The sequence below is a fragment of the Canis aureus genome, chromosome 29 (assembly GCF_053574225.1).
Source record: "Canis aureus isolate CA01 chromosome 29, VMU_Caureus_v.1.0, whole genome shotgun sequence".
Taxonomy (NCBI): Eukaryota; Metazoa; Chordata; class Mammalia; order Carnivora; family Canidae; genus Canis; species Canis aureus.
Genome location: NC_135639.1, coordinates 39,242 through 61,226, shown reverse-complemented (window position 1 = coordinate 61,226; position 21,985 = coordinate 39,242). Strand labels below are relative to the sequence as shown.

The 21,985-nt window shown below is 45.8% G+C and overlaps 1 protein-coding gene across 4 annotated transcripts; it reads left to right on the top strand.

Annotated features, from left to right (window-relative positions):
• The first annotated feature begins 10,457 nt into the window (after positions 1-10,457).
• On the top strand, positions 10,458-21,477 carry LOC144300882 (zinc finger protein 39-like). Of its 4 annotated transcripts, XM_077877057.1 has the most exons (6): positions 10,458-10,611; positions 12,924-13,089; positions 13,350-13,435; positions 16,167-16,293; positions 16,526-16,618; positions 18,640-21,477. In XM_077877057.1, the coding sequence occupies exons 4-6, from the start codon at positions 16,260-16,262 to the stop codon at positions 19,947-19,949; spliced, it is 1,437 nt and encodes a 478-aa protein (XP_077733183.1). In that variant the 5' UTR covers positions 10,458-10,611; positions 12,924-13,089; positions 13,350-13,435; positions 16,167-16,259; the 3' UTR covers positions 19,950-21,477. The 4 variants fall into 4 exon arrangements, with proteins under 4 accessions (XP_077733183.1, XP_077733180.1, XP_077733184.1 ...); XM_077877054.1 differs by lacking the exon at positions 13,350-13,435; XM_077877058.1 differs by lacking the exon at positions 13,350-13,435 and having other exon boundaries at positions 16,151-16,293.
• Positions 21,478-21,985: the final 508 nt, after the last annotated feature.

The following is a 21,985-nucleotide window of genomic DNA, read 5'->3' as shown; positions in this document are numbered from 1 at the left end:
TGTAAACATGAGTGTATTCAGCCTTCAGAGGGAATCTGAGAACTTACGGTTTCTGCGTGCCGTCCTGGATGTCCCCAGCACCACTGTGGCTTGTCTTCATCAGCTCTGTGATGCCGGATTCATACACAGAGCCAAGGCAGAGGCAGATGACAGGTAAAGATGGGATTTTTGAGCTCAGGGGCAGGGGCTAAAGTAGGGGTCAGAGATGAGGGTGAGAGTATAGGGCTGAGGGCAAGACTGAGGTCCGGCTTCAAGGATCCAGGGTTCACCCTAAGAGTTTGGGTTGTGTCCCAGGCTTGTTCTCGAGATGCTCTTTGAGGCCACGTCCCATCGCCCACGCTGCCTGACTCGCCGCACACCCGGTCCCCGCCCGTGATTCCCACACTCTCGGGAGCCAAGCTCACCGAGGACAGAGCAGCACGGAGAACCCCAGGGCTCGGCCACCATGCCTTCTTGTCACGCCCCAGGGAAGCTGCTGGGAATGTCCAACCCTAATCTGAGAAACGAGGGCAAACACCTGGTGAACAGCTGGCGAGCGTCTGCCCAAAGCTCAGGCCGGAGACCTCAAGGCCTCATGGAGAAGCCTGGCACCCCTGCCCCCACTGTGGACGTGCCCTCCGGGCCAGCTGTGCCCTGCCCTGCGGAGGTGGGGACACAGGCTGCCTGGGGTCTTGCTTCCCTGAGCCTCTGCTGTCCTCGGCCGCGGGCACCTGTCTGCCCGTCTGGGGTCTCCCGGGTCATGGCAGGTCTCGCTTCCCCGAGCCTCTGTCCTCGGCCGCGGGCACCTGCCTGCCTGTCTGGGGTCTCCCGGGTTGTGGCAGGTCTCGCTTCCCCGAGCCTCTGCTGTCCTCGGCCATGGGCACTTGCCTGCCCATCTGGGCCCTTGCGCAGGGCCGCACAGGGGAGGGAGGTTCCCAGGGCGCTGCCAGGGTGGCGGGCACACCGAGGGCAGCCTGGGTCCAGCGCGGCCGCCCCGTGTCTCCCCAGAGCAGGCTCTGGGGAGCCGGGGGGTGACGTCCAGCCTAGGAGCCCGGGGACCCTTCCCAGTGCCCATGTGGAAACAGGCTGTGTGGCCCTTCCCTGGGCATCGGGAATAATGGGGAACACGCCCGCTTGTGGTTCAAGGGCTGAAGAGTGTGGCAGCCGGTGCCTGTCCGGGTCCCCAGCGGGAGCCAGGCCTCTCCGCCACCCTTGCAGAGGGTGGGCAAGCAGCCGAGCAGGGCGCTCGCAGGCACACGGTGTACCTGGCTTCACGCGGTCACACTCGCAGATGCTACACCTGTGCACTTGCTCTGTGGCAAGGCCCCACGGAGCCAGCCTTTGGCCCCATTTTTCCAATAGCAAATGTTCACTTTATGTCTCTGTGTCACATTTTGGTCATTTTCATAGTATTTCAAACTTCCTCATTCTTATATTTCCTTGGTGATCGGTGATCATGTGATCTTTGATGTTACTACTGACCCCCTCCCCTACTCCCCGACACACAAGCAGGGGATGGAAAGTCGGCCAGGGGAAGCCCCTACTGTCCCCCTGGGTGTTCACGGAGGAGTCACACGTCTCTCACTTTGAGTCACAAGCTGGAAACGGTTCAGCCGCCCGAGGGAAGCCACTGAGACCGACGCCTCGTGAGCCCAACACCCGGCTTTGGAAGCAGAGGAACCGCCCCTGAAGGAGTGACCCCACGTCACAGGCCTGGAGCCTGGTCACTGGGCCCGAGCAGAGGTGCGAGTGAGGCTCCAGCTTCCGCAGCGCCTCCCTCCTGTCCCCCTTCCACCAGCAGCCTCCCAACTCCCCTCGCTCTACCCCCCCCCCGCCCCCTCCCGAAGACCCCAGACGCTCCGGGCTGTCATCGCTAATGCTGCACTGGCCTCCCTGGCTCCCTGCCTGTCTCTGCCTCCCCTGCGTCTCTCAACTCCTGCTGCGACTCTAATCCCCGCGGCGGGGCCTTCCGCCCCGCCCCTCCCCTCCCCTCCCCTCCCCGCCTGGACTCGGCAGTCTCCGCCCCTCCCGGCCCCTCCCGGCCCCTCCCCCGCCCCGCCCTCGGCTCCCTCCCCTCCCCCTCCCCCCGCCCCTCCCCTCCCCGCCTGAACTCGGCCGTCTCCGCCCCTCCCGGCCCCTCCTTGCCCATCCCCCGCCCCGCCCCTCCCGGCCCCTCCCCTTCCCGCCCCCGCCCCCCTCCCTGCTGGGACTGGGCAGTCTCTGCCCCTCCCGGCCCCGCCCCTTCCCGCCCCTCCCCGCCCTGCCCCGCCCCGTCCCGCCCCTCCCCTCCCCGTCCCCTCCCGGAGCCGGCCGGCCCTCCCCACCCCTCCCCTCCCGGCCCCTCCCCACCCCTCCCCGCCCCGGACTCGGCCGTCTCCGTCCCGCCCCTCCCGGCCCCTCCCCCGCCCCGCCCCTCTTCTCCCGGCCCTTCCCCGCCCTGCCCCGCCCCGTCCCGCCCCTCCCGGCCCCTCCCCCGCCCCGCCCCTCCCCGCCCGGCCCGCCCGGCCCCTCCCCGCCCCTCCCCCCCTCCCGCCGGGACTCGGCCGCCTCCGCTGGGTTCTGCAGGAGCTCCGTTCTCTCTCTGGATCCCTTTGAGTTTAGGGTTCGGAAGGCGGTGCCCCGTCCTCCCCCCGCTCTGCCCCATGCTGCAGCCTGCAGCCGTGTAGCCCCTTACTGTCCCTCTTTCTCTGCTCGCAGAGGTTGCTCATGTTTCCGTGCGCGGAGCTGCCTTGTCCCAGATGCTGGCGAAGGGCACGGGGGCACGCCCCGCAGAGCTTGCGAGGTCACCTGGGTCTGAGCCCAGACCCTGGGAGGGCGAGGACGGCTCGCCGCTGGGGCCTGTCCGCCCGCTTACCTTCGGGGGCCCCACTAACGCGGAAATGCCGCGGGGTGCCAGGGGCCAAGGACCCCGACGTCGGCGCGGGGACTCTGGTCTCCGACTGGGACCCCAGAAGGCTGAAGGGATACACCTGTGTTGCCTCCGCCATCCCGACCGTGGGGATTTCTTACAGCAGCCGCAGGAAACCAGAGCTCCTCGCACTTCACACGCCGGACTTGTGGCGCGGCTGTTCCCAACCGCGAGCGCTGGTTTCTGCGGAGCCGTCGGATCTTCGAACAAACACACCGTCCTGGTGATGATATTGATCCCGCTGGGTGATTGTGTTGGGGTTGCTGTTTGGGCCCCACTCCGGGGAGGAGAGAGGGTCAGTGCTTTGGCTAGAGTTACCACTTTCTTCTTGACTTGAGTAGGACTTGTTGTCTTGCTTGGGTTTCTTGCTTCCTTTGTTTTGTATTCCTCCCTCCCCCTCGAAAAGAGCTGAGATAGGAGTTTGTGTTCGCGGTTGATTTGGGAAGTGATGGCAAAAAGCAACAATGAAGAAGTGCAGAAAACACGACAGGGGAGGAGGAGAAGCAGGAAAGTATGTGTTGCTGAGCTGGTGACCACTGTGAACAAGCTGACATTCATCCTGTGGGGCATTTTGTAAAAAGCTAGTCCATGTATCTCAGCTGACCCACTGAGGCATGAGAAGCGAGACTCCTTGAACTCCTCATGCAGTGGATGAAGGAGCTCCCTTAGCTTTGGAAAAAACCTCGAGGTTGAATCATGTGGAGACTTGGGCTGAGGCTCTGTGTGAGAGGGATGATCTCCCCCTCTACAACCAGGCTGAGGGATGTAGCCAAGGGCACCAATGGATCATGCTTGGTGCTGTATAGACACTTCCATACCCCATACTGAGGCTCCTTTTGCTTGACTTTTCAAGGCAGTGGCTGGCAGCAAACTAAAATAAAACATAATAGGATGGTTGGTGTTAAAAGCCACAGTTCCGCTGATTCTAGGGGCCCCAAGACTGTAATTGGCATTTATTATGTCCTCTATGGCTCTTGTAAATTTTATTTTTTACTTTATATTTTTTAATTGAAGTTCGATTTGCCAACATATAGTATAACACCCAGTGCTCATCCTGTCAAGTGCCCCCTTCAATGCCTGTAACCTAGTCACCTCTCCCCTCACCAGCTTCCCTTTCCACTACCCCGTGTTCATTTCCTAGAGTTAGAGGAGTCTCTCATGTTCTGTTTTCCTCACTGATATTTCCCACTCATTTTCTCTCCTTTCCCCTAATATCTTTCACTATTTCTTATACTTAATATCTCTAAAAACTCATACTGTCCCAGAATGCATATATTTACAAATACTAGAACAAAAATTTGTTTAATGTTTCTTTATATTTTTTCTGTATTATCTACTAAATTGTATAGTGTATCATGGTGGCTTTTTCCCCCAATTGCTTGTTGAACTTTTATAATATAAACAGTTCTTCAGGTTATTATCAGGTGTAGTTTTCAGCATTTGCTAGAATTTTACCCACTTAATAAACATGTGGATGACTATTACAGAATTTAAAGTTTTTAAAATTATAGTAACCCAGAGCATGCTAGCACCTGCAAAACTTTAAAGCACATAAATATACTATGACTCATTCATATAACACTGACAATTGGTTGAGCTTAATCTTGTTTGTTAACCCGTGTGTCATTACTCTGTGGAAACTGCAGAGTTCACAAGTCACTGAGTGTCCAGGTTTGAAAATTATATGATTCCTGGAGGGGCTTTCAGCACAATAGTGTGAGGAACTCCACTGACCTGCTCCCTATCCAAACTGTAAAAGTTGTAAAACAAAACAAAACAACCATTTAAAGTCTGAGGAATGTCTATGTCTTCCTCTGTGAGATTTCTGTTCATGTCTTTTGCCCATTTCATGATTGGATTGTTTGTTTCTTTGCTGTTGAGTTTAATAAGTTCTTTATAGATCTTGGAAACTAGCCCTTTATCTGATACGTCATTTGCAAATATCTTCTCCCATTCTGTAGGTTGTCTTTTAGTATTTTTGACTGTATCCTCTGCTGTGAAAAAGCTTCTTATCTTGATGAAGTCCCAATAGTTCATTTTTGCTTTTGTTTCTTTTGCCATGGTAGATGTATCTTGCAAGAAGTTGCTGTGGCCGAGTTCAAAAAGGGTGTTGCCTGTGTTCTCCTCTAGAATTTTGATGGAATCTTGTCTCACATTTAGATCTTTCATCCATTTTGAATTTATCTTTGTATAAACTCTCTGGTGAAAGAGAGTGGTCTAGTTTCATTCTTCTGCATGTGGATGTCCAATTTTCCCAGCACCATTTGTTGAAGAGACTGTCTTTCTTCCAGTGGATAGTCTTTCCTCCTTTATCGAATATTAGTTGACCGTAAAGTTGAGGGTCCACTTCTGGATTCTCTATTCTGTTCCATTGATCTATGGGCCAACAAGCACATGAGAAAATGCTCCGCATCACTGGCCATCAGGGAAATACAAATCAAAACCACAATGAGATACCACCACACAAGTGAGAATGGGGAAAATTAACAAGGCAGGAAACCACAAATGTTGGAGAGGATGCAGAGAAAAGGGAACCCTCTTACACTGTTGGTGGGAATGTGAAATGGTGCAGCCACTCTGGAAAACTGTGTGGAGATTCCTCAAAGAGTTAAAAGTAGACCTGCCCTATGACCCAGTGCAATTGCTGGGGATTTACCCCAAAGATACAGATGCAATGAAACGCCGGGACACCTGCACCCTGATGTTTATAGCAGCAATGTCCACAATAGCCAAACTGTGGAAGGAGCCTCAGTGTCCATCGAAAGATGAATGGATAAAGAAGATGTGGTTTATGTATACAATGGGATATTACTCAGCCATTAGAAATGACAAATACCCACCATTTGCTTTGACGTGGATGGACCTGGAGGATATTATGCTGAGTGAAATAAGTCAATCAGAGAAGGACAAACATTATATGGTCTCATTCATTTGGGGAATATAAATAATAGTGAAACGGAATAGAGGGGAAGGGAGAAGAAATGGGTAGGAAATATCAGAAAGGGAGACAGAACATGAAAGACTCCTAACTCTGGGAAACAAACTAGGGGTGGTGGAAGGGGAGGATGGTGGGGGGGTGGGGATGACTGGGTGGTGGGCACTGAGGGGGACAATTGACGGGATGAGCACTGGGTGTTATTCTGTATGTTGGCAAATTGAACACCAATAAAAAATAAATTTATTATTAAAAAAATAAAAAAATAAAGTCTGAGGAATTAGTTCCAAGGATATATAGTCAGTGAAGACATATTAACTGGCTAGGAACTCACTGAACTACAATTAAGATAAACACGAAGAAATCCACAGACACATCACTATAAAAATGCTGAATCTTAATGCCAAGGAAGAAATCTTAGGAGAAGGAAAATAGAAAAATGAAACCCTTTATACTTAAAAAGGAAACTTTTTACAATGTAAGGAAACTCCAAAAAGATTAACAATGAACTCAGCAGAAACAATAGAGGTCAGAAGGAATTGATATAACATTCAAATTGCTCAAAGGAAAAAACTGTCAACCAAGAATCCTATATCTATCAAAACTATTTTTCAAAAATGAAGATGAAAGAAAGACATGCTCATATAAACAAAACTGAGAAAATTTGTTGCTAGCAGACCTGCTTTACAAGAAATATAAAGAGAAATTATTCAAGATGAAAGTAAATGACCCCAGAGAGTACTTTGAATATATGTCCCCCAAAAGTGGGGACAGGCACTAGGAAAGGTAATTGGAAAACTATAAAAGAAAGTATAAATGAACATTTTTTTCTATTTTCTTCGTTTAACTGATTTAAAAGCACTGTATAAAACAGTATGTATATAATGTATTTTTGGGCCTGTAATGCATGAAAATATATTTGCCTATAGCAGTATAATGGAGGTCAGTGGGAGAGAAGATGTATTGTGATAAGAAAATGCCTCCAGATGGAAAATTGAGTCTCTAAGAATAAATGAAGAGAACCATAAGTAATAAATAAGCGTAATACATAAATCTGTAAGTAAATACTTGCTCTTTTCTCAATGTCTTTAAAAATATAAAGTTATATTATGTAAGAATTATAACAAAACTTTGTTTAGTTTGTAGTATTTATAGATGTAATATGTATTACAATAGTACCTCAAAAAAAAGGGGTGAGATGGATATAGAGATATATAGAAATAGTGTTTTTATATATAACTACAACTAAGTAAGTTGGTATGAATCTAAATCTGATCCTGATAAGTTAAGGTGTATACAGTAAACCAAAGATCACTAAGGAAACAGCTATAAAACATAGATAGTGAAAAAAATCAATGAAGTTATGTAAATGCTACATATAAAAACATTATTTTTTTTTTTTTTGCAAAAGAAAGCAGGAGAGATAGAGGAATGAAAAAAGATATGAGAGGGGATCCCTGGGTGGCTCAGTGTTTCAGTGCCTGCCTTTTTCCCAGGGCGTGATCCTGGAGTCCTGGGATCCAGTCCCGCATCAGGCTCCCGGCATGGAGACTGCTTCTCCTCTGCCTGTGTCTCTGCATCTCTCTCTCTCTATCATGAGTAAATAAATAAAATCTTTAAAAAAAAGAAAAGAAAAAAGATATGAGAAGCATAGAAAAAAGTAAAATTGCAAGTAAAAACCCAAATATATCAATAAGAACATTAAGTATGAATGGATTAAAGAATCCAATCATAAAGTATAGATTGTCAGACTTGATAAATAACAAGATGTATGTCTATGTTGGATACAGGAGTCATATTTCAGATTCAAAGATAAAATGTATTAAAAAGGTTAGGAAAGTAAATATAATTCGAACAAAAATCCACAAGAATATCATACTAAAGTGGTCATACTAATCTTAGACAGAATAGACTTTAAAACAAAAAAAAATATTAAGAGATGAAGAGGGTCATTTTATAATGAAAAATTGTCGGGCCATGAGGAAGACGTAGCAATTATAAACATATAGGCACCTAATGACAGAGTACCAAAATACATGTAAGAAAAACAGACAGAAATAAAGGGAGAAATAGAAAATTCAGTGACAATTGTTGGAGACTTCCATACCTCATTAATAATGAATAGAATAACTAGGCAAAAGAATAACCAAAACATAGAGTCAAACAACATTATAAACAAACATGTCCAGAACAATCCATTCATTAAAAGCAGAATAAACATTCTTCTCAACTGCCCATAAACATTCCTCAAGAAAAACTATACACTAAGCCACAAAACAAACCAGAATGTATATAAAATCATAGAAATAATACAAAGCATATTCTCCAATCACAATTAAGTGGTATTCATAATTAAAAACAAAGTAGAAAGGGAAACTCACAAATATTTTGGAAATTAACAAACCTCAAAATTACTATTTGTCAAAGAAATCAAAAAGGAAATTAGAAGGCATACTGAAATATCTGAAAATTAGGATCCAACCTATTAAGATTCATGGGAGGCAACTACAACAGTACTTGGGTGCTAGTTTATTCCAATGAAAGTCTATATGACCAAAGAAAAGAGATTTTGAATTAATAATGGAATCTTCCACCTTAAGACACTTGAAAAAAGAAAAGATATCTGATCAAAAGCAAGTAGAGGATGGAAATAAAGTTTAGAACAAAAGGAAACAAAACAGAGAATAGAAAAACAAAAGAAAAAAAAATCAAAGAATCCAAAAGCAGGTTCTTTGAAAAGATCAACAAAACTGACAAACAATAGGTAAATTGACCAAAAAATAGAGAGAAGACTCAACTTGGTAAAATGAAAGATGAGACACTACTACAGGCCTTACAGAAATTAAACAGTTTTAAAGGAATTATATGAACAATTGACACCCCTAAATTAGATAATTTAGATGACATGGATAAGTTCATAAAATACCTAAAATACCAAAACTGACTTAAGAAAAAACACGTGAATGAATCTGTAACAACCAAAGAGATTGAATTAGTAACTTAAAAGTTCACACCAAGAAATGCCCAGGTCTAGAACTTCACTGATGAATTAGCAAACATTTGAATGTTTGGGAGGGACCTAAAGGATCTTCAAATATCTCACAAATAGGTGTTTAAAAGAGAACTGTGAGATCGAGGAGACTGAGGAAGGAGGGCTAGGGATTCCAGAGTCTGAGAAAAGAAAGGAATGGGAAAGTAAAGGAATGGGTCTGCATACTATAGCCAACGGGCAATTGCAGGATCATAAAAGATACATGAATTGCACAGTGGAGGTCATCGTTTAGGAAAAGGGAAAACCAGAGATAAGTCACATAGGTCATGGGCCAGACCATCAACCACCATCCCTACCACTGAAGTCCACATCAACCCAATCACAAAAACCCATTGTATCCCTCTTTCTAGAATGCAGCAGTGACAGCAAAAAGCAGTGTGTTGAATTTGTTTACTGTGTCACAGAAACTAGGGAGTTCCGGGAAGCCCATGTTTAAATCCAACTCCCAGGAAAATAAAGACTCTGATAAAATTTATGAATGGAGAAATTATTGGAGTTTCTTGGCAAGTAATTACTAGACACTGGAAATGTAAATTTTCTCTGCTTGGAGGGCACTAAGTCTATGACCCAATTATTTTATTCCTGTATATACACTAGAGGAAGTTTTCCAACAGTGGAATAGCAACCTTCGATGGCTTAGAAGTTATTTCAGTGGGTGAGAATAGCATCTATTTATGAGGCTGCTTCATGCCGGCTAAGAAGGCACTTGAACGAGTATCTACTTAATGGGTTCATAGGGTATTGGTGTCCAGTGTTTAGACGAACTGCTCCATGAAGTTGCTGCCTCCGCATTCATTTTGTGTGGTCAGGGGGCATGCTGGGACCTCATACTAACACTAGCCCTGCCCTAGATAACAATCTGCAGAGGCTCAATGCCGATGTGCTGTTCTGCAGCAGGCCTTCCTGGTCCTGCCAGAACCTTCACCTCCTAATTCCCTTAGGTAAGGGACCCCATGGACCATACCAAAACTCCACTCTTTTAGGTTCGAAGCGACCCATGTGGACTTGGCTTTGGAACTCCAAACAAGTCAAGGGAGGATGATAAGGAAGGCCTGTTCTCCAGGTTCTACTGAACTTCTTCTGCCCGCACCCCGTCTTGTCCTCGCCTTGGGTCCCCTTGAAGCATGAGGTACAGTTCCTCCAACCTGTGAGTAATGAACTTCTCTATTTCACTTTCCAGTGTAGGCTTTTAATGAACATTGGTTCGCCAAACCAAACCTCACGATGTGTTTTAAAAATATTAGTCTAACAAAGTAACAAGAGCTGCCGTATCTGCTTTTAAAGTTCTTTAATAAAATGCAGACATGGTGCTATTTCACTATTCATGCTTTAGGAAGCAAGTGGAAAAAAATACCCCAGTGAATTCTAGAACTATATTATCATTGTACGACTAACAAAGCTGACATTTCATGTGATGGAATATTTCCGCTATATCAGAATTTTACCATTTTACCAGGACTTCACAACTAACCAGAACCCCGTTTCCGCCACGTGGGTAGAGACCCCGTCACACCCCCACGCGTCACTTCCCAAGCTGCTAAGGGACGCAGCGCAGAGGCTTGTGGGAAATGCAGTCCGCGAGGGGTTTCCCGCGCGGGACTCTGGGAGTCTTCCGGGGTCCTCCCGCGCACTGCGGCCCCGCGCCTCTTCCGCCCGGAAGTTCCGCTCCCCGCCGGGTCCCGGCGCCGTGGGTCCGCTGCCGCCGAGGGCTCTGGCTTGTGCTCCGCGTCCCCGAAGGTCGGTGCGAGCGCGGATGGCGACGGCGGGCCCTGGGCCTGGCGGCTCGGGACCTGGGCCCGCGTGGTGCGGCGGCCGGGCGCGTGGGCGGTGGAGCGGAGCGCGGGGGCCGCTGGCCGGGTCGGCCCGACTCGCAGGGGGCGTCGGGGGCGGCTGGCTGCGGGCTCCCAGCGCCGCTCGGCCCGGGACGGGAGCCCGACCTGGGCGCCGCCCGCCGCGGAGCAGAGGCGCAGGAGCCCCGGGGCACGAGCTGGGAGGTCGCACCCGCCGTCGGAGCCCCGGGCCGGGCGGAGCCGGGCGGGCCCAGGCCTGGGAGGTGCCCGGCGGCCCGAGCGGCAGAAGCCGCGTGCCCGGCTCGCGACGCCCCCTTCGCGTTTCCCTCCCCGAAGCCTCCGAGCCGGTGCCCGGAACGTCGGCCCCACGGGGCGGCCGGTCTCGTCGCTCCTGCCGCCCCGAGGCCAGGGCACGTGCTTGCTTCTGACGTCGTTTCCGATAATGCAGCCAACGTAGAGCAGCCGCTCCCGAGAAGGACTCGCCGGAAACGTGCGCATCCCGTTGCCGCGTGGCTTTGCCCGCCTCGTGTGCTCCGGGCTCCGTGTGCTACGGCCCCGTGTGCTCCGGCCCCGTGTGCCCCCGGCCCCGTGTGCTCCGGGCCCCGTGTGCTCCGGGCCTCGTGTGCGCCGGGTCCCCTGTGCGTTGGGGCCCCGTGTGCTTCAGGCGTCTGTAATCCGGGCCCCATGTGCTCTAGGCCTTGTGTGCATTGGGCCTCGTGTGCCCCGGGCTCCGTGTGCTCCAGGCCTCGTGTGCCCCAGGCGTCCGTAATCCGGGGGCTTCACCCTGAGCGCCAGGGATCTGTGAAGGCCATAAATTCCTCGGCACAACGTCAGGACCCCGTTTTGCGTTTTCAAGTGTGTAAAATGGGAGAATGCGACTGCATTACCTTCCCGGCTAGACTGCTGTTTAGGGCACAGATACAGCGCAGCTCGTGCCTAATGGGGGTCAGCAGAGGCCCCTGGCGGAGCAAAGGACACAGTCGTCTGAGATGCGGCCGGGCTCCGGGTGACTCCGTGGCCTCTCACCTCCAGCAGCCTCACTGAAGTCCACCGAGTGCACCTTCCTTACGCTGTTCACAAGTTCTGGGTGTGGTTGTCAGCTTCTGGTGATGGTACATCTAATTCAACTTGCCCCTGTGTAATTTTACTAAGAACATACTGAGTTTGGGGGTTTAGATGTATCCCTCTAGCACGGGCTGGGTGACAGGCCAACCACATTTAGCGACTGTAAGCAGCAGTCCTCTTATTTTGTTGAAGTCCCGTGGCTCCGCACCTGGGGCTAGGGTCACATGATCAGGTCCTGTACTAGTGTTTGCCTGGTTCACGATGGAGGCCGTAGTCCTCTGGTGCCATGACTAAGCTTGGTGGTTGGTGGTTGGTGGAAGAGGACTTTGTTTACTGTTTTTGGTGGTTCGTACTGGCTGTTGGCCAAGCCATGTGTCCCTACTAGGTGAGCCCCAGGTGTCTTCCAAGATGATAGTAGTCCAAGGAGGTAGGTAAGCTCTCGTGGAAAAGTGCCCTTCATCCTGTGTTGGGGTCACGTGTGCTGAGGTGCCCTAGATGAAAGCAAGTCAGAAAGTAAAGCCCAGGTCAGTGTTGGAGGTGATGAATACATGGGAACAAGTTGTTGAGAACCACAACAGACCGCACCGTGTACATTACATATATCTTTTCCTATAAAGTCATAAGCCAAAAGTGTTGTGTGACAGGATGGTAATTTCTGTGAAGATGAGGTATTTAAAACACAGGTGTCCTCACAGAGACACCACTGTGAAGCCCTGCGTGTAATGTCTCTATTAATAGGAGCATGGCTAAACAACCATTATTTTAATAAACATATTCAAAATCTTTTTTTTTAAAGAATTTATTTAGTTATTCATGAGACACACAGAGAGAGGCAAAGACACAGGCAGAGGGAGAAGCAGGCTCCCTGCAGGGAGCCCGATGTGGGACTTGATCCCAAGACCTAAGATCTCGCCCTGAGCCGAAGGCAGATGCTCAACCACTGAGCCACCCAGGAGTCCCATATCTTCAAAATCTTAAATTGATTCTTACTGTTACTGTCAATAAGTCAGTGGGAAATATGTGTTTTAATTAACTAAGGCTATACCGTATGTGTAAATTCATGGGTTTGTGGGTATTCCTCCAATAGGGTCTTTCCTGCCCTTTTTCCAGGTGTAAAATACTCTTGTCCCAGAGAAGGCTGGCGGGCTCTCTCAGTCCCCTCTCAAGCTCTCTCACTGTCTCTCTCTCTGTCAGTTGTCTTTTCTAGCTGCTGTGTAGAGAGCTTCCAACCAGTGAATCCAGGATCTGGGAGCAAGCCACAGCAGTCTTGTCATGACTCTAGTCCATTCGCCTTCTCTCCCAGCTATTTTTCCAGAGTCCTCTGCTTTTCCAAGAGCAACAGAAGATGAATACATCTCTGGTGAGTGGTTTGTGTGTTTATTTGTTTGGTGGTCCCTCAGTTTGTTTTACGTGGTGCTTGATGAGGAAGGGGTCATCCTTTAAATAGAAAAGTAAAAATAAGTGAAAATGCATCTTCAGGAAGATACACAAAAACACGATAAAGGTGCCACATGGATATGGGCAGGTTATGTGACCTTAGAGTCATCCAAGGTGAATACACATTGGTCTCTGGTCTTTCTGATGCTGTGGCATCAGACACACATTGGTTATGTCTTTTAGGAGAGAGCGTGCCATGTTGTCATGGGACATGAAAACTTGCGGGCACAGAAGTCTGAAGTGGTGTCTTTGTTGGTCACACGGATGAGGTAGTGGACAGTGTTGCACTACCAATCTGGAAATAAACACTCCAGGACTCTGCAGTGGTGATGGCTACTGGTGCAAAAACACAACTTGCCTAATAAGGTTTGCTAAAATAGCATCCCAGACAACTTTTGGAAGGCCCTTCTCGATCCACGGCTGGCCCTTGGGATGTCTGCAGGACTGAGTCAACTGCAGGTCCTTTAAATCACTCTCCACATGTATCTCTCAGCCAGTCCGTCTGTGTAGGTTATGCATCAGACTGTTCAGAGTTGTGTTTTCTGACAAAGAGTTCCACGCCCCGTTTGTACCTTAACCTCTGCGGTGCCATCTTAATTCATGTCTTCTAAATGAAGAGGTAACCTACAGCCTGCATATCAACCCAGATTATAGTTCATTTCAGTGACTGTGCTGTAGGCTTTGCCTTCCTTGCATCATCTGTGGCAGTGAAACTACTGTCTGGGATCTTCTCCTAGATATATTTTTTAAAGATTTTATTTATTTATTCATGAGAGACGGCGGGGGGGGCAGAGACACAGGCAGAGGGAAAAGTGGGCTCCTCGAGGGGAGCCCAATGTGGGACTCCATCCCAGGACTCCAGGACCACGCCCTGAGCCAAAGACAGATGCTCAACCACTGAGCCCCTCCAGGCATCCCTCTCCAGACATTCTTGTCTGTTAGCTTCTGTGGCAGCCTCCCTGATGATTTCTTCTGTTTGTGTCCGATCCTGAACATGGCTCATCCAAGTGTTCACATCTGCGCTGCATTCACACACTATGGTTTTCCTGGACTTGCATGGCCCTCTGTGCTGGGCAGTTTCTTTCTCCAGCCTGGGCCTCTTCCCTCGCCCTTAGACTATGGGTTCAGCTCCCTGGTGAGTGACTTTTTTGATGCCATCCAGAAGGCACCTCAAACTGAGCGAGTCCCACCTGAAAACCATATCTTCCTTTCTTCTTTCATGGATGATAGTTCTTCCATTCAGCCAGGGACTCAAAAGGCCAAAGTGGGGTTTCTGTACTCCTTTTTCTCTCCCACTAATCTCATCTGGCATCAGGATCTGGACAGATGTATAATATGATGTATCTGTTTTTTAGTCACACACCATTGTAGTCATTTAGAGTAGCATCATTGTCCTAAAAATCTTCCGTGCTCCTTCCACTCCTTCTTCCTACTCATAGCCCTTGGCAACTGGTGTTGTTTTTATTGTCTTCATAGTTTTGCCTTTTACAGAGTCTTATGTAGTTGGACTCACACTGTACATAGCCTTTCAAATGTGCTCATTTCACTTAACTAAGGTGCATTTATGTTTCTTCCTTTTTTTTTCATGGCTTGATAGCTCATTTATCTTTAGTGCTGTGTAATATTCCATTGTCTGAATGTACCACATTTTCATGCATCCATTGAAGGACATTTTGGTCGCGTCCCAAGTTTAGGCAATTGTGAATAAAGCTGCAATACATCCATGTGCTGGTTTTTATGTGGACATGTTTTCAGCTCCTTTAGGTAAATACCAGAAGTGCAGTTACTGGATTGTGTGTTGAAAGGTTGTGTTTACTTTTGAATCCAGTACCAAACTGTCTTCCAAATGGCTAAACCATTTTTATATTTTTGATGTGGCAGCCATAGCAAATTAAAACACTGTGCTTCATTCCTTAACTTTTTTATTCATTACTGTATATAGTTTTATAATATGAATCTTTATCACAACATACTAGAGCAGTAGTGCCCTATTTCATACACCATAAAGGAACTTTAGAATAGTATAAATCTGTTTCCAACCCTATCATTTGTACTATCAATAGTGTACATACATAGGTACATCTTGAGTCTGTATGTTATGTTTTCTTTAAAGGACCATGTATTTTATAGACACCAAAAGAAGAAAAATGTTTAATTATTTATGTTTACTTATACATTTGCCATTTCTAGTAATCTTGATTCTGTCTTATGGATCCATATTGTTATTTGCTGTCATTTTCTTTCAACCATGGAGAATGTCCTTTATCACTATAGTGCCATCTTTTGATGGTGAATTATCTAGTTTCTGTTTATCTGAAAATGTTTTCATTTCACCTCAATTTTGTAGCATAAGTTTTCAGTGGATGTAGAATCATGGATTGAAGGATATTTCCTTTCACCACTTGAAAGATATTTTTTTCCATTGCTTCTGATAAGTTACTCATCATTCATATGTATTTTTATCTGAATGTGCTCTTCCTTCTATGGCTGCTTTCAAGGTCTTTTTTTTTTTTATCCTTGGATATTGGCAGTTTGATTGTACTGTGCCTAGAGTAGTTTTTTATTAAGTTAATTATGGGTCATTGTAATTTTTAGGTTTGTAAATTACTATCATTCACAAAATTTGTGAAGGTTGTAGTAATTGTTTCTGATAATACATAAATACTCAATTCTTTCTTCTTTACTTATGGAACTCCAATTACATGTTGTTAGACTGTTGTTAAACTTGTTTTTAAACCTCGTTCCATTTTTCTTCATTTTCTTTCTCTGTGTCTAAGATTAGAAAAATCTGTTCATCCATCTTCAAGTTCAGTGGCTTTCTTTTGCTGCTGTTTACAGCCTGAGGTAGGAAATTTCTACTGTGGTTTCTCTTTACCCCACAGTGCAGAGTACAGATCATGCTGTATTTTGTACAAGATAAAACACACAAAGAAGAGTGAACTCCCAGACTCCTGTTCTGATCCAGGCTAATGCCTTGAATTGAGGCATGTGTCATTACAGGAGTTGGTGTCGTTTGAGAATGTGGCTGTGAACTTCACTTGGGAGGAGTGGCAGGACCTGGATCATGCTCAGTGGACCCTGTACAGGTTCGTGATGCTGGAGACCTACAGTAGCCTGGCATCTTTGGGTGAGTGAAAGTGTCCACTTTTTTCTTCATTGGTATATGTGCAACTGTTTGTGAAATTAAATGTTTCTTAGGTTTAAGATTCAAGGCCCAGAAGAATGTGTGTTCACCCCTCTAGTCAGAGGTTCACATTGGCCCTTCATTGTACAGCTCTTGCAGCGGTGCTCCTTTCATTCCTCAAAGGCCGTGAACCAAAGCAGTTTGTTAAGAGTCCCTCTTTATTTCTGATCGACAGGGAACTGTATGACAAAGCCTGAGGTGATCATCAGGTTGGAGCTAGGAGCAGAGCCATGGATTGTAGAGGAACCCCCAGCCCAGAGCCTCCCAGGTCAGTGAGTGCATACTGGGCAGGCGTCTGGGAAGAGGAGAGCCCAGTAGATGCTGGCCATGGCCATGCTGGGCTGTTTTCCCCAGTGCTTTTCCCAGGTCCAGACCTTAGGATAGTGAGTCTGCATGTATCAGACTCATGAATTCTTTACTCTCATACACAGACATCCCCATTTTTTTTAAATTACCAAGTATATTTTCTTAGACTTACCAAAATGTGGTACCTAGCTGCATCTCTTGGAATATTTTCTTGGTTAGTTACAATCCCTAGATTCTTAATGTCTTCCTTTTGTCTATTTTCAAGGACTGTTTTCTTTCAGGCATTTATTCATACATTGGTTTAATCTTTTGGCATGTTAAGTGGAAAATTTTAAGCACTGGTCATTTTTGTTGTGTAAAGAACAGTAATCAAAGAAATGTCCTTTTCATGGAATGTGAAGTTTCTTGAGAGGGAAGATGAAACAAATATGCATGGTTAAGTAGTGAGGTAAGAACTGGAAAGGATATTTAATGAGGACAAGAGAAAGAAAAATGTGTATTATTGTTTGAAGGATTCTCAGAAGGCATTTTCATGGATATTAAGTGTTTACATTGGTAGAGCTTCAACTGAGATGACTATTTTCCATTTCCATATGTCATACATGGTGCACCTAAAATCTGGAGTAGGGTATGGATATCCATCACCATATTGGAGATGTAAATTAGGGAATTATTAACCCTAAACTGGGTAGGATTAGAGGAAGTTGCCTAGGGAGTTATTAAGAATTGAGAGAAGAGGTCCAGCTGGAACCTTGTGAATGACTGCATCAGAGATCATGAAACAAAGGAGGACCCAGTAAATTGTTGAGCATGGAAGGAGGTGGTCCATGACATGAGAGGAGAAACTAGAGATTATTGGTTGAAGTCTAGTAGAATGAGGTGTTTAGGTTAGGGTACTCAAACTTGGGGACTGGAATCTGAAGTTAGCATTTTTACTTTCTTTTGTGGAAATCATTGTTAAAAAAGAGAAAGGTGTGTGACTCCAGTTTCAGTAGAACTATAGGACAGCTGAAACTCTGAAATGCAAGATAGAAGTCTTTAGAAACTAAATTATCCAGTATGGACATTTGTAAACTGTGGGTGAGAATGCCAGGAGTTTGTTTGTTTTTTTGTTTTTTTTGTTTTTTTTTTTCCTACCTAAGTAGGATCCAGAAGAAGATTTTTCAGTTGGTGGGCACAGCAGAACCTAAATCTTTTAGACCAGAAGGGAGGAATTGCACAGTGATGACCAGAGTTTTCTGTACCTGTTATGGAGTCCCGGGATCCAGTCCCACATCGGTCTCTCTGGGTGGTGCCTGCTTCTTCCTCTGCCTGTGTCTCTGCCTCTTTCTCTCTCTCTGTCATGAATAAGTAAAATCCTTAAAAAAAAAAAAAGAAAGCTGTCTTTGGCTAGCATGAAGAAGTAGAGATGATGCCTTTGAAAAACCCCACAGGTGCCCATAGCCATCCATAGAGGAGTAAAAAAATAAACCTTGTCCCTAAGCAATATACCTGTTTAGGTAACAGACAGATGGCCCTCTCCTGCATCCTAGAGTAACCGATTCAGGAAGATCTTGCCATCTGCAAAGCTGAATGATGAGAAAAAGCCCAGCACAAGGAACTCACAGGTATTATGAGAGAAAGCAGGAAACAGAACAGGGACAGAAATGCAGTTGAAGGAACTCAGCTGAGAATCCTGGCTAGGGAATAGGTGAATATTGTGACCAGATATTTCCTAGTGGACCCAGAAGGGGAAAAAAAAAACCTTAAATAGGCAAAATGAACAAATAAAACCATGCTTTGATGTTAGAGAATCTGTTAGTGTAATGTGTTACGTTAATTCATTAGAAAGAAAAATCATGTTTATCATAATCATACCCATTATTGAGTCTTTAAAAGTCGTATTCTACTGCAATGCAAAGAAACTTCTTTATTCTTACACAAACATTCCATAAGAAGTGCTTAGATGCGATTCACAGATATGGTTACTTTGTCTTATTTTAGATGTCCAGACTGCAAATGACCTGATGGAGACCCAACAGGAGCATCAGAGCAGACGTTTGTGCCAATTTGGATTCTCCAACCAGGAAACATCAACTGAGGAGAGAACCGACTTGGGAAAACCAGTTAATTTGAGTGCAATCCACATCTCAAACCTGATTATAAATGACGGAAACTATTCAGGAACGAAGCCAGAGGAGTTTAACGTGTGTCAGGACATGTTTCTCCCCAGTGAGCCTGATGAGATGCATGATAGAAAGAAGCCTGAGGACAGTTATATGACTGGGAAGCCCCTCAGGTGTTCTGGGCCTCTTAGTTGTCATCAGAAGGATCAGACTTTGCAGCCACTTGTTGAATTTATTGGGCAAGGGAAAGGCTTCAACAAGGAGACAACATTCTTTACCTGTAGCAGGGCTTACACTGGAGAGACTGCCTATAAATATTGGAGAGCCTATGACAAATCTGCTCTCCTTGCCCAAGAGAGAACTTCCATGAGGGAGAATCCCTGTAGATATAACGAATGGGGGAACACCATTTGTGTGAAACCAACACAACTGAATCTTCCTAGAGCTGTTTCTGAGGAACATCACCATAAATGTAATCAAAGTGGGGATAATTCTGCAAGAAATTACACCTCCCTCAGTTTTCAAGGACTCAGGAGAGAAAACTTTGAATGTGATGTATGTGGTAAAACTTTCTACAAAAAGTCTAATCTCAGTAAACATCAGAAAATATACGCAGGAGAGAAACCCTATAAATGTAACGAGTGTGAAAAAACCTTCATCAGTAAGACAGTTCTTACAATCCATCAGAGAACTCATACCAGGGAGAAACCCTATGCATGTATCAAATGTGAGAAATCTTTCTGCCATAAGTCACACTTAACTGTTCATCAGAGAATCCACACAGGAGAAAAATCATATGAGTGTTATGAATGTGGGAAATCCTTCTCTGTGAAGACAAAACTCATTGTACATCTGAGAACACACACAGGCCAGAAACGCTATGAATGTAATGTGTATAGGAAGTTCTTTTACCAGAAGTCAGCCCTCACTGTACATCAAAGGGTTCACAATAGGGAGACACATCATGAGTGCCTTGCTTGTGGTAAAACCTTCCATAAGTCAATTCTCACTGCACATCAGAGAACTCACACAGGAGAGAGACCATATGAATGTAAAGAATGTGTGAAGTCCTTTGGCCATCGCCCAGCTCTTACTGTCCATCAGAGAACTCACTCAAGAGACAAACCATATAAATGTAATGAATGTGGGAAATCCTTCTGTGTGAAGCCAAACTCACTGTGCATCTGAGACTTCACACTGGTGAGAAACCGTATGAATGTAAGGACTGTTGGAAAACCTTTTGTGAGAAATCAGCTCTGAATAGACATCAGAGAACTCACACAGGAGAGAAATCCTATGGGTGTAAAGAATGTAGGAAAACTTTCTACCAGAAGTCAGCCCTGACTGTGCACCAGAGAACTCATACAGGAGAGAAACCCTATGAATGTCATGAATGTGGAAAAACTTTCTCTCAGAAATCACACCTCAGCAAACATCAGAGAACTCACACTGGGGGAAAGTCATGTATTACAGAGACTGGCTATGTGTATGTCAAAACTCACTTTCTCTTTGTGTTGGGCACACAGCCTTCATTCCTCAGCCTCCCTTAACTGTGGATGGAACCATGTAATTGATTTCTGGCCAAGAGGATATGAATATAAATTACAAACATTACATCTATGACTTGCCACCAAAAAAACTTACTTGCATTTGCTGATTTTTTCATTCCCTGTGCTCCTGAAGCACAGGTTACTCACAAGTTTGTTTTGGGGGCCACAGGGTGGAGATCACAGCCATGACTTAGGGCAGAAAGGCAGAGGTCTTCTCAACTCTACTTCAGAAATCTTTGCTTATATTCACCTGAGTGAGAAGTGTTCACTGTTGGGCCCTTTTATTGCCCTATTGACACATCTACAACACTACCAGTCCACTGTAGCGAGTTCACTTTATGATTTTGAGATAGGAGAGGAGTTACCAATCCGTGTGTAGGAAATTCACACAGGAAAGAACCTGTGGGTCATCTTTTAAACCCAAGTCAATATATGGAAAAATTAAAGAAATATAGGAAGGAAGAATCCAATAAAGGCAGGAATGCCTTTATCAGAGATGACTCACTAAGATGAGCACTTAGAATAAAGTGAAACCTTATAAATATCTTTAATTTGTCCAAGTTTTCAAGAGAACGAATTTTGTGTTTGTTAGTGAATTTCTCATGAAGGGAAAATGATCAGTTTCAGCAAGGTTTATAAAAACTCAGCTAGAAATGATAATGTATTGAAAAAAAGTTTTCTAAACAGTATAGACCATTGGTTATTGGGAGTGATTTTAGCCTCCAAGGGGACATTTACCAGTACTACTGCTAAGTAGCCAGTGTCTGTTCTGCATTTCTTTAGTCTGTATTTACAGGGCCCATGAAGACTCTTAAGTAGTGGAGAAATAGATTCCAACTATTGACAGAAGGGCATCTTACAAAAGAGTATGTGGGATGGGACATAGTAATGTGGCCATATTTGGAAAATTGAGTGGATACAATCTGCTTTCTGGTGATAGAGTTCACATCACTTACATATAAAAACTATATTAAAACTCAAGGATTGGGCAGCCCTGGTGGCTTAGCAGTTTAGCACCGCTTGCAGCCTGGGGTGTGATCCTGGAAACCCGGGATCGAGTCCCATGTCGGGCTCCCTGCATGGGGCCTGCTTCTCCCTCTGCCTGTGTCTCTGCCTCTCTCTCTGTGTGTGTCTCTATGAATAAATAAAAACTTAAAACTCAAGGATGTCCGTTTATAAAGCTGCTTGGCTCAAAATCTAGGACATCATCTGTACTCGGTCTTGGGCGCAGTCCCTTCTGTGTGGTTGCTCTTAAGCTGAAGCCATGTGACCTGACATGACCAGTTAGGGCCCTGCACAACACGACACACGGTGGTGGCACGGAGATGGGAGTTTCAGCTGGTCCACTCAAAGGGGAGGGGAATCGGGAGGCACTTAGCCATCTGTGGTCCATAGAAACTTTGGGTTCTAGCAGGACACACCATCATTTCCTGGATTAGGGTGCAGTGGTTCTGGGGATGACTTCCAAGGTTCTGGATTCTGCACTCAGTCATTTTCTCTCTTCTACAAGACATACCTCCCCCCTTTTTTAAAACTAGTTTCTTCATTTGAGCTGTTTCTAAACCTTTCATTTGAAATTGGTTTGATTCCTTTAAAAAAGTTTTTGGATTTCTGATACAGGAAACTACTGTCCACTCTATTAGATGAAAGCCAGCCCCATACTTCTGGAACAGG

Excerpts from the sequence above, each read along its gene's own strand:
- LOC144300882 (XM_077877054.1), top strand. Across the intron at positions 16,294-16,525 it reads CAGTAGCCTGGCATCTTTGG|GGAACTGTATGACAAAGCCT; the intron begins GTGAGTGAAAGT and ends TCTGATCGACAG. Across the intron at positions 16,619-18,639 it reads CCCAGCCCAGAGCCTCCCAG|ATGTCCAGACTGCAAATGAC; the intron begins GTCAGTGAGTGC and ends GTCTTATTTTAG.